The sequence below is a fragment of the Macaca thibetana genome, chromosome 12 (assembly GCF_024542745.1).
Source record: "Macaca thibetana thibetana isolate TM-01 chromosome 12, ASM2454274v1, whole genome shotgun sequence".
Lineage (NCBI taxonomy): Eukaryota > Metazoa > Chordata > Mammalia > Primates > Cercopithecidae > Macaca > Macaca thibetana.
In genome coordinates this window covers 99,101,016-99,117,489 of record NC_065589.1, presented here as the reverse complement: position 1 = coordinate 99,117,489, position 16,474 = coordinate 99,101,016, and the positions used below count along the sequence as shown (strand labels likewise).

The following is a 16,474-nucleotide window of genomic DNA, read 5'->3' as shown; positions in this document are numbered from 1 at the left end:
ATCCCAGGGCATCAGTTTACAAAAACAGCAGCAGCTCATGACCAAGTCTCCTCTTACCCTCCTGAGTCTCTTTCTGTGAGACCATTGGCCGGCTTCATAAAGATCCCCTGTGGCATACCCTTTGGGTTACAATGTGGAAAGTCAGCACTGAGCTCCAACAAACAGTTGGTTCTGCCAGTTATATAAACTTTGTCTTTGACAGTACCACTTAACTAAAAGCTAAACCTAGATTTTTAGGATGGTTCTGTTTAGTTATGAAATTTCCACACTCAAATATGATTCTCTCCACTGTGTCTTTGTAGCAAGAAGGTTATGCCCCACTTCCCAGACTTTTTATAATGAAAGAAAGGGAAAACTAGTGAATCTGGCACAAACCAGTCCTAAAAGTGTTGTCTGTTAGAATTCAAGTGTTCTTGATTTTAGTTAGTTGATACGTAGTAAAAACAAACAAACAAAAAAAACCTCTCAGCGTAATTCAAAAGCTATGCCTGTATTCTCAAAATGAAACTCATTTGTATTCCTACCCACTTGAGGGTCTTTGCACTTTCTGGTCACTTTGCCTGGAAGGTTCTTTCCTAGATGATCTCATGGGTCTCTCCTTCAGCTCATTCAGACCTCTGCTCAAATGTTACCTCCTCAAAGAGGTCCACCCTGGCCATTCTACCCCGAACCCACATACCCATGATGGTTAACTTTAGTCGTCAACTTGACTGGATTAAAAAATACCTAAAGAACTGGTCAAGCATTATTTCTGGGTGTGTCTGTGAAGGTGTTTCCAAAGGAGATTGGTGTATGACTCGAAGGCCTGAGTAGGGAATACCATCTCAATGTGACTGGGCACCATCTGATAGGCTAAGGGCCCAGATGTGGGGAAAAAGGGCAAAGAAAGGCAATTTCCTTTCTCTCTGCTGGAGCTGGGATATTATTCTTTTGCCCTTGAACAGCAGAACTCCAGGCTCTCCAGCCTTTGGACTCCAGTACTTACACTTTTGGCTCCCCTGGTTCTGAGGCTTTCAGGCTTGGACTGAACCACACTATGGGCATCCCAGGGTCTCCAGCTTGCAGGTAGCCTGGGGTGGAACTTCTCAGCCACCATAGTCAAATGAGCCAATTCCCATCATATATATATATATCTATATATGTCTATATATATATAGGTATTATATATATATCCTACTGATTCTGTCTCTCTGGAGAACCCTAATATACACCCACCCAATTGTTCACTCTCTCTATCTCTGGTATCTCTTCATTTGTCCTCATAGCTCATACCACTACCTGGCATTCCAGATTCCCTTGTTTATTTGTCATTGATCTCCTTCACTTAAATGTAAGCCCCATGAGAGAGGGACATAGGACTATTTAATGTGCATCCCTAGTGCCTAACCAATGGCTACAGTGGGTCCCATTAATAGCTATTCAATGAGTGAAATCATTCCAGAAACCATTCCAAGTGAACTGCTATGTCTCAGCACTCCTGATTCAAAGCAAACATCTAGGAAAAGCAGTATGGTGGAATGGAAAGAAAACTGGAAAGTGAGTGAGAAAATCCAACTCCAGCCTCAGCTGCATAATGTATGTCACTTTGGAAAAATAACTCCAACTCCCTGGGATTCAGTTTCCTCATTATCAAATGAGGGTCTTTGACAAGATGATTTTTTAAAACTCCTTCTCACTCTGATAGGTCTATGTTTTTCTTATTAATTTGTCCTATTTGAAATAAAACAGTTCTTCATTGTTCTTTTCTGACTGTGTTCTCCTTTGGAAAAAAAATAATAATACAATAGAATCATGTGTGTTTCATAAAGATTGTTACCTCAGAAGACTTTATGGAGTTAGAAAATGTCACTATAAAGTTAAATAAATGGCAGCCAAGGGAGAAATAAGTAGGGAGAGGCTAGAGATTTTAAATGAAATTTCAAGTGAGATGTGAGATTTGAAGAGACAGCTGGAGCAAAGAAGACCTCTGACAAGGATGAGAGGAATTTGGGGTCAAAGACTGACAGGGGAAAATATAAAGGTAAAACGGGCAAAATATTGGGGAGCTTCTTAAAATTTTAGATTTCAAGCAACTCACTGTAAAGAAGTGGTTTAATTTTAAGAAAAGGGAAACAAGCATAATTCTGAAAGAGATGGTGAAATGGTCCCCTGTGGGAGTGTGGGGTGAACTGCAGAGGTGACGTGAGTGGTGTGAACAATAATCCCACACTCTCAGACAACTGTGAGCTCTTCCAGTGCATCAGAGAATAAATAAATGTAGCTGAAATCAAAGCTTCTGGCTATGATGACATGGATTTTTACGTCCTTGTTGCTCTTTCTTGGATCCGACCCAAGCCAAACTCCCTAAATCCCTAATATTCTGACCAGAAAATATGTGGTGTCTTTCAAAAACGACTACGAGGTATAAAACTCACATTCTTCCCCAAAACAGGTTAATCAAAAAGCTTAAACTTACTTGCCTTAGAAGACAGTTCACTCGGCTCTTCCCAATTTTTTTTTTTTTAATCAGTTCCCTTCACTTGCTTTAATCTGTGTTTTTATTTTTGAGAAAAAAACATTGTGAGAGAAGCTGGTATAGTGACCAAAAGCCTCGCTTTCATTTCTTCTGAATGTTGAAATGATACATAGATACCATGGGGTAAGGTGGGAAATCCTGTTCCTCATGGGATAGAGCCATAAACTCATGGAATGTCATTGTCATGGAAAAAATCAGATATTATTTCAATAAACTCCTTTGAGCAACTTAATCTATGAGTTTATTAAAAGACCCTCAGGTTTATTTGGTGGACTATAAATAATCTATATGCTCTTTCAAACAAAAACATTCAAATGGCACAGCAAAGGCATTAAGTTTTCCCCTCAAGTACATTAGGAGTGGATCAGTTTGCTGCCAATGCAGCCTCCTGGTACGTTAGCAGGGGCTGGATCGGGTCCTAATGGAGCTCTAAGAGAACAACAACTGCATCTGGATTTCCCACAGCCTCTGAATTAGTGGTGGGTGCACCAAGGTTCAGAAGCACACAAATAAACTAAGGCTATTTCTTTTCACCTCGTCAAAGCAAGCAAGTAAATTTCATTTGCTTCTCCTTCATGCTCCTCCACGGAACTCTTCCTGACCTTCTCAAGTTCCATTTGCTATTGAACAACTTGGGTTTCCTTCCAGTCTCTACTTCAGCTCTACCTACCCCACTCACTCTCTCTCTTGTTCCCTCTTTCGGTCCGTCATTCTCTCTCTGCATCCTCCCTCCCTCTTTCCTCACTCACACACACCTTTAGATTCTAGCAAATTGACTAATTATTAGGCCAAGTGCGGTGGGCCCAAGCCAGCACTTTGGGAGGCGGCGGTGGGAGGATTGCTTGAAGCCAGGAGTTCAAGATCAGCCTGGGCAACATAGCAAAACCCCATTTCTACACAAAAAAATAAAAATAAAAATAATTTTTAAAAAGTAAAATTAGCTAGGTGTGGTGTCTGGAACACACCTCTAGCCTCAGCTATCTGGGAGGCTCCTGCAAGCCCAGGAGTTCAAGGACATGATAGTAATACTGCACTCCAGCCTGGGCAATTCAGTGAGACTCTGTCTCTAAAATAATAATAATAATAATCGATAAAATCTGCTAATTTCCCACTAGAATGCAAGACAATATATTTATCCTCTATAGAAATTTTACATATGCTAAGATACATTCTAGCCTTCCCCCAAAAATCTGAGACTTCATTCAAAAGCCAGCCCAGATTCAAAGATGTTTCCTCAAAATGTTCTCTGATGGAATAAGTTTTGGAAAACAGGAATCTGACTCATTTACCTTCACATTTTCCACCTAGCCTAGCCTATGTTTTACATCAGCACAGATTGAAGCAAGTGAATGAATAAACTCAATGTGTGTCTTTGGGGGTGATTTGAGTGTAATGACAGAACATAAATACATTAGTAAATAATGTAGGGGTAACATCAGTATATAAGTAAGTGAATAAAAACTAAAAACAATACATTCAAAAAGTAGTTAATTATAAGCAATAAAGAAAACACTTGGTACTAAAAGTCTAGAAGTCTATGAGGAAGAGGGGTGACATATGGCAACAACTTACCCAAGTCAACTCTGTTAGAAAGGACGATGCAGCAGAGGAGACAGTTGGAGCAGATATCCAGAGTCTTAAATAAAAAGACATGGAGAATTAAAACAGAGGGCTATTAGAAAAATATTAACTTTGAAAATTACATAATTGCATAGCAAAAGAAAGATTTAGACCTACTTTTTCCCAAAGCAGTTTGTCCTTTTCTAATTAGGATCCAGTGTAGTTACTGCTAATGTATCCTAATTCATTAGTAGTAAATGGGCCTGATTTTAAAGTAACTCTTCTCAATAGCGTTAGAATAGAATTCTTGAGGCAGAATAGAATATTCTAAGAAGAAAGCTTAGAGTTTACTTCTGAAAAACTAAGGAGTTAAATGTTGGTGAATATAAATTCACCAGTATTAATATATATGTTCTGCATGTGTTTAGGTACATGGCCAACTACAGAACACCTTCACTGTACTCTGGCTTTAGGTGTTTTTTTTTTTTTTATTTGTTTATTTGTTTGTTTTTAAGTATTACTTATCCCAAGTATAATTTATGGGAGCTGTTGTTTTCACTGACATCCTATTTTTTCCCCCACACAATTTGATTAAAGAAAATGCTGTATCTTTCATGAACTTATTTTATAACTCTAAGTAACAACACACCAATACCCGTTTAAAAAAATCTCAAATATAAGTCTCTTTTAAAGGAATTGCTCAATTTATAGGACTGATTTTTAGATGATATTGAGTCAAGTCCTTCAAATGATAAGAACAGGGGACACATAAAAAAAATACGAAAAACAAGGTACTTGCCTAGTCTCAAAGTATTATTGATTACTATGGAAAAAAACAGTAAATTTACCATGGAAAAATCCAGAAGATACTATTCTAACCAAGTGATTAAGGTTAACACCATGAGTAATGAGTCATATCAACATTAAGTACCCCCCTCTGTGATAACTGAGGATACACCATTACTTCTGTGATATTCTTACCGAAATGCATAATTTCAATCTAATCATTGCAAAATATTAGTAAAATTCAAATTGAGAGACATTCTACAATACAACTGCTCATGGAAATGTTATTTTTTTAAATGTCAACATCACAGAATACATAGACTGAAGAACTGTCACAGACTGAAAAAACTAAGATGACACAGCAGTTAAACAGAGTGTAGGATCTTGGACCAGATCAGGAAACAGAAAAAGGACATTCGTGAAAAAACTGGTGATATGCAAATATGAATTATAATTCAGAAAAAAGTATCAATGTTAATTTCCTCATTTTAATCATTGTACTTTGATTATGTTACATTGTTAACATTAGAGGAAGCTGAATAAAAAGTGAACTCTTTTATTTTTACTTTTGCAATTTTTCTGTACACTTAAAATCATTTCAAAATAAGAAGTTTGAAAAAGGAGTATAAGGTCTAATGCAGGTAAACTTGCATAAATGTTTTGAAAGGAGTAATTCGGAAGGCACACAAAAAAGGTGCAAGTGAGCAAGAATTTAAAAACCCACTGAATTTTTTTATTAAGGAAAACTTTGCTTTGCGATATAGAATGGTATTAATAAATATTTGTTATTAATCTCCATATCTGCTGGGAGAAAAATTAAGAAGTAGGTTTTAATTGAAGAGAGTAACAATATAGACACCGTTATAGATTTTGGAAAGAAATTGTCATATCCCTTCTTTCTCAAGCTTTAATGGAAAACATTTTTTGCATGGCAGTTTGAGAAGCTAATCTTCCTGTCACTAGTTCAGATTTGTATTCCTTGTGCTCAGTGACTGGCAAACAGTGGGTGTTCTGTGAATGTCTGTTGAGTAAAGAAAGGAATTAATGTTTTCAGAACGAATTCTGAAATTTTTGTCTTACATACCTGCCAACTCATTGGGACCTATCCATATATCAGTCCAATCTTCAACACTCCCCTGCCCCAAATAAATGACTTTTTCTTCATTAATTACAGACTATAAGCTGTTCCCCCACAAACTAATATGCCAGAAGTCCAAAAGTCTTTTCAGTAACAGTAAAAATTATCCTGATAAAATCAGTCTATTCATTGAAAAAAGCATCAAACAAATCCCCATCGAAGGACATTCTACAAAATACTTAACCAGTACTTCTTAAAACTGTCAAGGTTGTCAAAAACAAGGAAAATCTGAGATACTGTAACAGCCAAGAGGAACCTAAGGAGACATGACAACTAAATATTGTGCTATTTTAATAAGATCCATAGAAAAAAGACAGTAGGAAAAATCCGGGGAAATCTGAATAAGTTACGGACTTCAATAATGTATTAATATTGTTTCATTAACTATAACAAATATGCCATAGTAATGTAAGATGTTAATAATAGGTGAAACTGAGTATGGGGGATATGGCAACTTTTTGTACTCTCTTTGCAATATTTTTGTAGCTCTACAACTGCTCTAAAAATTAAATTTCCCTTTGAAAAAATCAATGTCAATAAAAATTTTTATACATAATTCAGTTTTGTTATATTTTGTTTATTTATTTGTTAGAGACAGGGTCTCACTCTGTCACCCAGGCTGAAGTGCAGTGGAGCCATCATAGCTTACCGCAAACTCGAACCCCTGGGCTCAAGCGATCCTCCTACCTCAGCCTCCCAAGAAGCTGGGACCACAGACATGCATCACAACGCCAGGCTAATTTTTTTATTTTTTGTAGAGACACAGTCCCACTTATGTTGCCCAGGCTCATAATTCAATCTTATAGAAACCTTTTTAAAGTATATAACAAATATCTCCACTTTCTTAAACAATACTTTCAAGCATAATTCCATTTTTTCTGTAAAACTGAAGTACATTATGAACACGTTTTCATCCCTTGTAAGCATACAATTATTCTTCCACTCTGATAATCTGACGCCAGTATGCATTTTAGCGAAATCTTCCTTTAGTAAAATCTCCTCTGTTAGTACATAGGAAGTCTTTAGAACCATGCCTGGAAAATAGAATGTTTATGGAAACATGAATATTATTATATGAAGATAACTGTCACTCACTCACTGGAAACAGATTCTAAGGATTGGATAGTTCTAGTAACAATGAAGAACTAGTTGTAGTCTATCTACGCTTGTTCACTTGTTGCTGTTATGACCAAATACGAAAATTGTTAAACGATCAGTCAAGGTCATGAATTAGGTCTTTGACCACGGAAAGTGCTAAATGACCCAGCCAGCAATGGACTGTATCTCTGTTTTAGATCCCATTGATTCCACGAAACAAGCATGGAGGCTCCCATATGTCCCTTCCCCACCTTATCACATACACACCACCTTCTGTCTCTCGACTCTCTGTTGGCTTGCCTCCATCCTCCAGATCAAAATTGACCAATGATACTAAAGAAGACAGACACCAGTGGCAAAGTATTAAAGTGAGCTAACAGCTTGTTTGGGAAGGTGACCGTACACTTCCGCCTTCCCATAGTCTGTTTCCAGCTTTCAAATGCCATGACCTAAAGCCCTTGAGCATGGAACATGGAGGAAGCCACGGGTGACTGGTCCGGGTCACTCTCAGACAACATTGTACTGGGAAAATTCTTGCGACGCACTTACAGCATCCCCCTGCCTGGCTCTGGTCCTGCCAATCAAAACCCAAGCAGGCATCCCCTTTTGGCAAGTGGCCAGAGGAGGGTGCTCTATTGTTAGGAGAAGACCCTGCAGGAAGACAGAAACAAACAGGGATTCTCTTTCTTTTCCATCTCCCTTCAAACCTGCAAGTGAAGCTGTGGTGGTGTTTCTTCTTTTTTGTCTCATCCTGTCACTCTCTAGTCTTTGAACAATAGAGGCAACAATGGTCTTGTCTAAATGATTTCACAGGCTATTATTCAGACACTCAACTTTTAACATTTCAATTTTGTCATTCTGTTTCCACACAAAAGGTGCACTTCTACAGTATAATGTTCTCAGAATTATGTCAATGAGCAGTAATGGCTTTTAACATTAAGTTGATCATTAACAACTACATTATCTGAGGCATAATCAGTACTTCAGCCTTTTGTGTGATTATGACACTACAGAATTGAAGCTAATAGGAGGATTCACTCATAACAACATAGGAAAATATTTGTACAGTAATAAAAGGTTAGTGAAAAGCAAACAGTCTCAAACCGTAAAATGAATAAAAATACTAACATTTTATTTACAAAAAGTGGGCTTCTAAAGGAGAAAAATAGGTAAACAATATTGCTATGATCAAATTTCTTGGTCATAAAGGTCTTCATATTGGATCCAAACATTCTGTATAGAAGTCATTATAAACTTTATAAGAGCACATTCCAGAAAGTGTGTATTTTAGGAACAGAAAATAAAATAACAGATTCTGTGTCCTAAGTGTTATTGTATCTCCTCACATTTTCAAGCTATTGGCAAAGAATATTGATTGATAATCTTTGATATTGCTTTAAAATTGTTTTACTCTGCCCCTCCCACCTCTTGAGTGGGAAACCACTCAGGAAAAAGCTGTGTCTGTTTGCCCATAATCCAATGGTTGCAACCAACAATACTTGCAACGACTTTCAGGATGCAGATCCATCAAGGTGGTGACACCAAGTTCAGAAGTCTGGAGAGAAGCTCAAGTCTTTTTTGTTTGTTTTGAGACACGCTCTCATTCTGTCACCTAGACTGAGTGCAGTGGCACTATCACAGTTCGCTGCAGCTTTAACCTCGCGGGCTCAATCCATACTCTAGCCTCAACCTTCTGAGTAACTGGGACTACAGGTATGCACCACCACATCTAGCTAATTTTTGTATTTTTTTGTAGTGATGGGGTTTCACCATGTTTCCCAGCTGGTCTCAAACTCCTGGGCTCAAGAAATCCACCTACTTTGGCCTCCCAAAGTACTGGGATTATAGACATGAGTCACCACACACAACCTAAACCAGAGTCTTAACAGACCATGTCTTTTATATGATTTTAGATCTTGATTAGAGTATATGAATTGTAAAGAGGAAATATACATCATCAAAGAATCAGGTCAATGCTCATATAATCATACTATTCCTATCCTTTGATTAAATAATCAAATGTTCAGAAATGTATCCTTTACGAAAATCCTAAATTCAGAAAAACCATGGAGAAATTAATCATGTTATTAATAGCAGTGAATACCAGATCATTCTAAATATCCAAAATGACAGAGATGGTTAAGTAACCAAGGGCTACATTTTCACACACAATGAGAGATAGCATAGCCATTTTTATGATGTTTACCAAAAAATTAATAAATAATAGAATGTTAAGTGAAAAAAAGAAAAATTCAAAATCACTTGGAGTATTTGTGCTTTGTTATGTGTGTGTTGCATGTAAAGACCAATGCACAGAAAATAAGGCAGTGGGGGCTGGAAGAAGAAAATAAGTCAAATTAATAATGTGGTTTTGTTGGGCATTGTTTTTCTTATTTTTACTTTTTTTATTTCTTACTTTTCTGCTTTTCCAAATTTTCTTCAAAGGGGATACATTGTTTTACAATTTTAAAAAGGATGCCTATTTAATTCTGTCATTCAGTTCTCCTTACTGGAAGATACTGAAGCAAATACACATATAACAAGGACAATCTGCCACTCACCGTGGTTTCCAGTCTTCAAACACTGAAAGATACTCCTTCAATTGGAAAATACAGAAACTCTGTGTAGAACTCAAGGGCCATTTGTGTGACTTCATCCTGGCCCCAAATCTTCCCTTCTCTGATTGGTCCCGCCCACACTGATAAACCACTATTGTTTCCAGGTGTGCCTCACCGTGACCAGAGCGTTTTGCCTCAGCCCACTCTGTTAGGAGCTTCCTCAGCACAGTTTGCAGGTGTCTTTTCCAATCCCACCTCCCAACATCAATCCGAGAGGTTTTACGTAGGGAATGGAAGCAGTACATTTTAAGGACGGGTAGAAGGCTTCTATTGCCTCATTCTAGGAAGCAGGGGAAACATGTAAAAGAATGAAAGGATTCTCATTTGGAGAGTGAAGCTGACAGGACAACCCGCGGCATGAGAAGGCATGTGGGCGGGTGGTGATTGTTCAGTACACTCTCTGCTCCAGTCAAAGAAATCAACTTGCTGACCTTTGAATGTGTCTCGTTCTGTCTGTGCCACTTTCCTGACACCTCATATGTTATTTGTCCCTCTTGGAGTACTCTCACTAATGCTGTCTATTCTTTCTCAAGCTATGCTTCTATTTCTTTCTAAATTAGTCCATTTAAAAACAATACATATGAACTTAAGACACATAGCTTATTTAAATTCCGCTTTTGATCACAAAGCATTCTTCCAAAATGTTCCAACTAGAGACCACTTCAACTCTGTAATTTTTCTTATTATTTTCCATTCCACAATTATATATTGGAAAAAATACTGATCTATAGAAGGATTATGCCAAAATTGTATTAATAAAATATGGTTAAGGTTCATTCTCTTGGATATCTTTTTTAATACTTCAAAGATACAGGGAAATATTGTGAACTATAAAACACAGAACGGCAATTTGAGTTTATGACTATTTTTGAAGTTACTAAGAGTTTCTCATGTGAGAGCTCTTTTCTGATTTCCACTGGTATTTCTTTAAAATACTTAGAAAAAAAAAGTAGGCATATCTTTGATTTGAAGAAAGAATAAATGTACTGAGAGGATACAAGAACAAATCAGCCCTGAATCCATGGGTAGCCATCCTAGCAGAATACAAGTCACTGAGCAGAGGCCAGGGCTTTCTTTGAAGAACAAATCAGTTTTCCTGCAGAACAGTTTAATCACTTTCTATGAAAGAAGAAAAAACAATGTGCACAAATAGGAAGTCTTTGATACAATCTTTGTAGTCTTCAGGATGCTTTTGGTTTCTCAATTCTACAATACAGGTCAGGGCTGTCAATGGTCTTGTCACGTTGTCAAAAGGTGACCATCCACACTGTCGGAGCGGTCTGTCCTTGTATGAAGACCATGCTGCTTCTGCACCCGGCATCCCACCCCCACTACATCATGCTTCCTGGCACTCAGGGTGTTTGTTCAACCTGCATTCCAAGAAGCCATGCAATGGGAGGGCTCTTCAATGACTATGCCATCGTGGCCTTCTTTCTTTCGTGTATTATTGAACTGTGAGTCAGGTACTATACTGCATGAGATGTATTAGTGAAACAGATATAAACACTGCCCTCAGGTTACCTCCAGCATGGCCTCTGTATTATTTATCTATTGCTATGTAACAAATGACTGCAAAACTTAACAGCTTCAAACAATAATATAGATTTTTTAAATCTCACAGTTCCTGTGGGGCAGGAATCAGGAACCACTTGGACGGTTTAAGCCTGAGTTCTCTCATGAGGTGGCAGTCATCTGAAGGCTTGACTAGGGCTGGAGAAGCCACTTCCACAGGGACTCACTCACAGGGGCAGCAAGTTGGTGCTGGCCTCAGTTTCTCTCCACATGGGCCTCTTCAGAAGGCTGGTCAGCCTGGAGGCCAAATATCCCCAAAAAGTGATCTGAGAGAACGAAGTAGAAGCTGCAATGCCTCTTATGACCTCTCCTGGGAAGTCATGGACCCTTGTATTGGTTATACAGGTCAGGCCTGTGGAAGGGGACTCTACAGAGCATGCTAACAGAAGGCAAAGATCACAAGAGGCCATCTGGCGCATCTTGCCATTGCATGTGACAGCCTCCACCACGACGCAGAATTCACTCTTAAACCAATTTGAATCCACACTGGCCTGTGACTGCTTTGACCAATTGAATACAATAGAAATGATACTATGCTAGTTCCAACTGAAGAGTCCTTCAAGAGGACTGAAAGTTTTGATTTCCTGCCTTTTAAAGCCCTGAGCCACTATGTAAGACGTTCAGGCTGCCCTGCTGAAAGGAATGTGTGCTTCATGGAGGTGTATTGACATATCGGACCTGTGTGCAAAACAGGCCATGTTGGTGGATGATTCAGATGACTTCAGTATCTGCTACTACAACCACATGAGAAATTCTGAGAGAATCCCCAAGTGAGCCCAGCCAACTCTTAAAACCAGGAGACATAATAAATTATCAGCCTTAGCCACTAAATTTTGAGCTGGTTTGCTATGCAATGTCAGAAAACTAGGATGATAGTCATGCAAAATTTTTTATGTAATCTTGGTACTTTATGTATAACGTTTGCATTACAACATAGGTTCCACAAGTGCAGGAATTTCTATACCAAAGGCCTAGAACAGTACCTGGATCACCACAATGGTCTCCTAACCAGTTCTTCACATTCCTTTTCCCTCCTACCTTCCGTTGTCCAAATAGCAGTCAGAATGACTATTGTCAAAACCTGTATCAAAGTCTTCCCTTATCCTGACTAGGCTCTATCTGTATTATGCATTATCATTGCAGTATACATATCTTTTCCATAGCACTTATTGAACTAGATATTATATTGAAATGGATATTTAATCATAATTTGTAGAAATAATAATAATAATTAGTAGTAGTAGTAGTAGTAGTAGTAGTAGTAGTACTATTTGAGACTGAGTCTTGCTCTGTCACCCAGGCTGGAGTGCAGTGGCGCCATCTCGGCTCACTGCAAGCTCTGCCTCCCGGGTTCACGCCATTCTCCTGCCTCAGCCTCCTGAGTAGCTGGGACTACAGGCGCCCACCACCATGCCTGACTAATTTTTTGTATTTTTAGCAGAGACGGGGTTTCACCATGTTAGCCAGGATGGTCTCGATCTCCTGACCTTGTGATCCACCCGCCTCAGCCTCCCAAAGTGCTGGGATTACAGGCGTGAGCCACTGCCCTGTAGAGTCTCCTTCCACAGACCTGACCTGTGTAACCAATACAAGGGTCCATGACTTCCCAGGAGAGGTCATAAGAGGCATTGCAGCTTCCACTTTGTTCTCTCAGATCACTTTTTTGGGAATATTTGGCCTCCAGGCTGACCAGCCTTCTGAAGAGGCCCACGTGGAGGGAAACTGAGGCCAGCACCAACTTGCCACCCCTGTAAGTGAGTCCCTGTGGAAGTGGCTTCTCCAGCCCTAGTCAAGCCTTCAGATGACTGTAACCTCATGAGAGAACTCAGGCTTAAACCGTCCAAGTGGTTCCTGATTCCTGCCCCACAGGAACTATGAGATTTAAAAAATATTTATTATTGTTTGAAGCTGTTAAGTTTTTATGTGTGTCTCTTGACTAGATCCTAATCTCCAATGAGCAAGGCATATCTTCTTCATTGGCCTATCCCCAGTTTCAAACACAGAACCTAGTACGTGATAGGTGTTCAATAAATATTTGGCGAAGAATAACTTCTCAAAATGTCTTTTGCATTTCACTTGATTTTGTAATAGAAACTTACTTCTTACTGCTTTTAGTCTGCCTCTTTGGGCTATTTCCAGTTGCAAAGAAGAAGTAAAATCAATTAATGTTTTAGCTCTTTTTTCACAGGCTTCTGGAAATTAGTTGTGAAAATACACATCAAAATGTGACATATACTCATCTCTTTCAGCCTTTAGATTAACTTTAGATTCTCTTGTAAAAAGCAAAGATTTATTGAGAATAGACCCTCAGATTTTATCTTGTTCCTCAACACAAAATAAAAAGCAATAATTATCCTCCTCCCCTTTCTCAGTTCTCATTTTACTTTTTTAGAGATGAGGTCTTGCTTTGTTGCCCAGACGGATCTCAAACCCTTGGGTTCAAGCAATCTTCCCCCGCTCAGCCTCCCAAGTAACTAGGACTATGAGTGAGCACCACCACACCTAACTTGCTTTCTAAATTTACTGTAATACTAGGTTTTTTTAAAAAACTGACTGCATTCTCTGTCATATATGCATTAACTTATTTATACTATGAATACAAGTTTCTCCAACTCCCTCTTTTAGAGACCTTGGAAAGCATAAAGCCATGGTTAATGTAATAATACCAATCCTCAAAAAGCAAAATCACTACCACAAACTCTTCTACACTAATAAAAAATGGAGCCAGACAGGCTGTTAGGTAAAGCATATGCTAACAAAGCACAGAAGTGGTTAAACACAAGGACATTTTTCTTATATAGGAGACCAAAGGCCCAAATATTCAATAACAAAAATTTTAGCCATATGTGCACTTATGTAGAACAGATTATTAACTGTTCTCCTTCATAAATATAAGAACTCAATTACAATAAATCTGAATAATTTTAAATTATTTTTTTCTGAAATCACGGGCGGGCATTAAGCAGTGATGATCATTCAGTGGAAATACTCATCAAGATACATGTATGACAGAAATATCAAGTTCATTTTGCAGTGTCAAATGGAGGCAAATTCTGCAAATGCTTATATTCAAAAACATTTTTAGAGTAATTACTTTTTTTGGACAACAGTTTCGGTATTCTTTTTCTTTTTTTTCTTACATATGCTTCTAAATCTGTGTTTGGAATCCAAATTTTAAATTTAATTACAAGCAGAGGAATATGCCTACTTAACATCCATGTAGGCCTAGATTACTCTAACATTCATAGATACTCAGGTAAGTTTCCAGTTAGAAGTTTTCTAAAGTTTATTGATGTATATTACATTCACCTAAAGAGCTTATGAAAATACAGATTGCTGAGTTCCACTTTCAGAGCTTCAGAGTCGGGGTGAGGCCCAAGAATTTGCTTCTTAATGAGTTCTCAGATCATATTAATGTTACTGGTCCAGGGACCAGACTTGGAGGATCACTTACCTAACCTACCACCTACTTACGTTTTACAGACAAAGAAATAAAGGCCCAGAAAAATTGAAAGACTGATCCAATGTTTCTGCCACAGTCAATGGCAAAAATGATGAGACAAGGTAGGACTAGAATCTAGCTTTTCTGATTCTAATTAGCATGTTCTTTGACTCGATTGTCCCTGTCTGAGATGTATTCAGTACCATATGAGGTGTTAATGAATAAGCTATAGAAAAAATAAGTCACAGTTGAGGGAAAGAGATGGCAACATAAACATCCACTTTCCCCGTTGACAAAATTAAAGACATGCAGAACCACACCAAAAATTGGATGATTCAGGTATTTCTTTGTGGCCACTACCCCTTTTGAAGTGTATTTCCCTCTAAACATCTAAGGACTTACTTTGCATTCTTACATTGCAACGTCTTTGTTGATAACTTTTCAGTAATTCCATTACAGCAAATCACAGGGTTGTCAAATCTTCAAGGATCAGAAGATCATGAGTTGACAAGTAGCAGATGCACAGAAAGAAGTTTTAAATAAAGTGTATTCGTTCCCCATGTGGAGCAAAGTAGAATACCTATTAGTCGATGATAGTAAAACCGGCCGGCAAGTAACAAAGAATGTAGTTACGCCACGATATTTACCATTTCTACCACTTTTATTCAGTAAAGAATCAAAGAATTCAGAAGAAAGAAAACTCTTAGCTTTTCAAACAAGCTGTTTCTGTTTAAGGACAGAAGTTTCTGTTAAAATTTAGTATAATTTTGATGTCACTGAGCACAGTGAAAGCTGCAGGCAAACAGAACATTCTCATTGTAATACCACGACTGTAGGCATATTTGAAACACTATCACTTCTTCAGACTATAATTATAACTGTTTGTTGCTTCTGTGGTTTCAAAGATAATAGAAGTTGCTCACAAAATTTACACAACACTGATGTGTTGCATATAAAATATAGACAGTCACGTGCAAAATATCCCATTATACATTTTCTCATAGAGAGAAACAGCTGAGAAACCTACAGACCATCAAATTATGACTCCAGTGTTTCATTACAAGCAATTAGACTCCGGAACCCAAAGGTACAACCAAAATGCTTGGTGTAATTTGGTTAATACCATTTAAGAGCTGGGCCACAGGTGCTTAAATCTACAGAAAAGAAAAATTCTAGTGACTATGTAAGGTCCTATTACTTTATGGGTAAGTACTTGTATAGCCAGAGCATCAAAGGTGGACTCAGGAGAAAATACATGTGAAGTGAGCAGAAAGACTGAAAATTACACACATTCATTCCACAAGCAATGACTATGGAATGGCTACTCCATGTCAGGCACAGTTCCTCTCCTCAAGGAGCTCAAACACCAGCAGGAAAGATGGGCATAAACTCATTCCTTCAGCAAACAATGAATAGTGCTGTAAGAAAGAAATATCTGTATGACCTGTTACTAATGTTATAGAACAGAGTGCTTATGTATTCAAACACTTAGGAAGTTATCACTAATAAATGACATTGATCTGTGTCTAGAATTGAAAGGAAGTTTCCATATGGAAAGGGCATCACCTGACAGGAAAGACAGCCAGGAAAGGCAAGTTGAGGTAAGAGCCCTTAAAAATTATGGAATTTGGACATGGTTTCCAGATACTAAGAGTCATGGAGAGTATTTGAGGGTCACCAGGCAGGGTCATTTCTGAGAAACCTCTTCTCGGAAGCACACCCAAAAACAGTAGGCAAAATATAAA

The 16,474-nt window shown here is 38.1% G+C and overlaps 1 protein-coding gene across 1 annotated transcript in view; it reads right to left on the bottom strand.

The window, feature by feature from the left end:
• Positions 1 to 16,474, bottom strand: part of LOC126932656 (uncharacterized) — a 262,990-nt gene that overhangs the window by 208,474 nt on the left and 38,042 nt on the right. Inside the window, exon 2 of the mRNA XM_050751745.1 lies at positions 4,088 to 4,151. Within this exon, the coding sequence (XP_050607702.1) occupies positions 4,088 to 4,151 (64 nt within the window). The remainder of the gene's footprint in view (positions 1 to 4,087; positions 4,152 to 16,474) is intronic.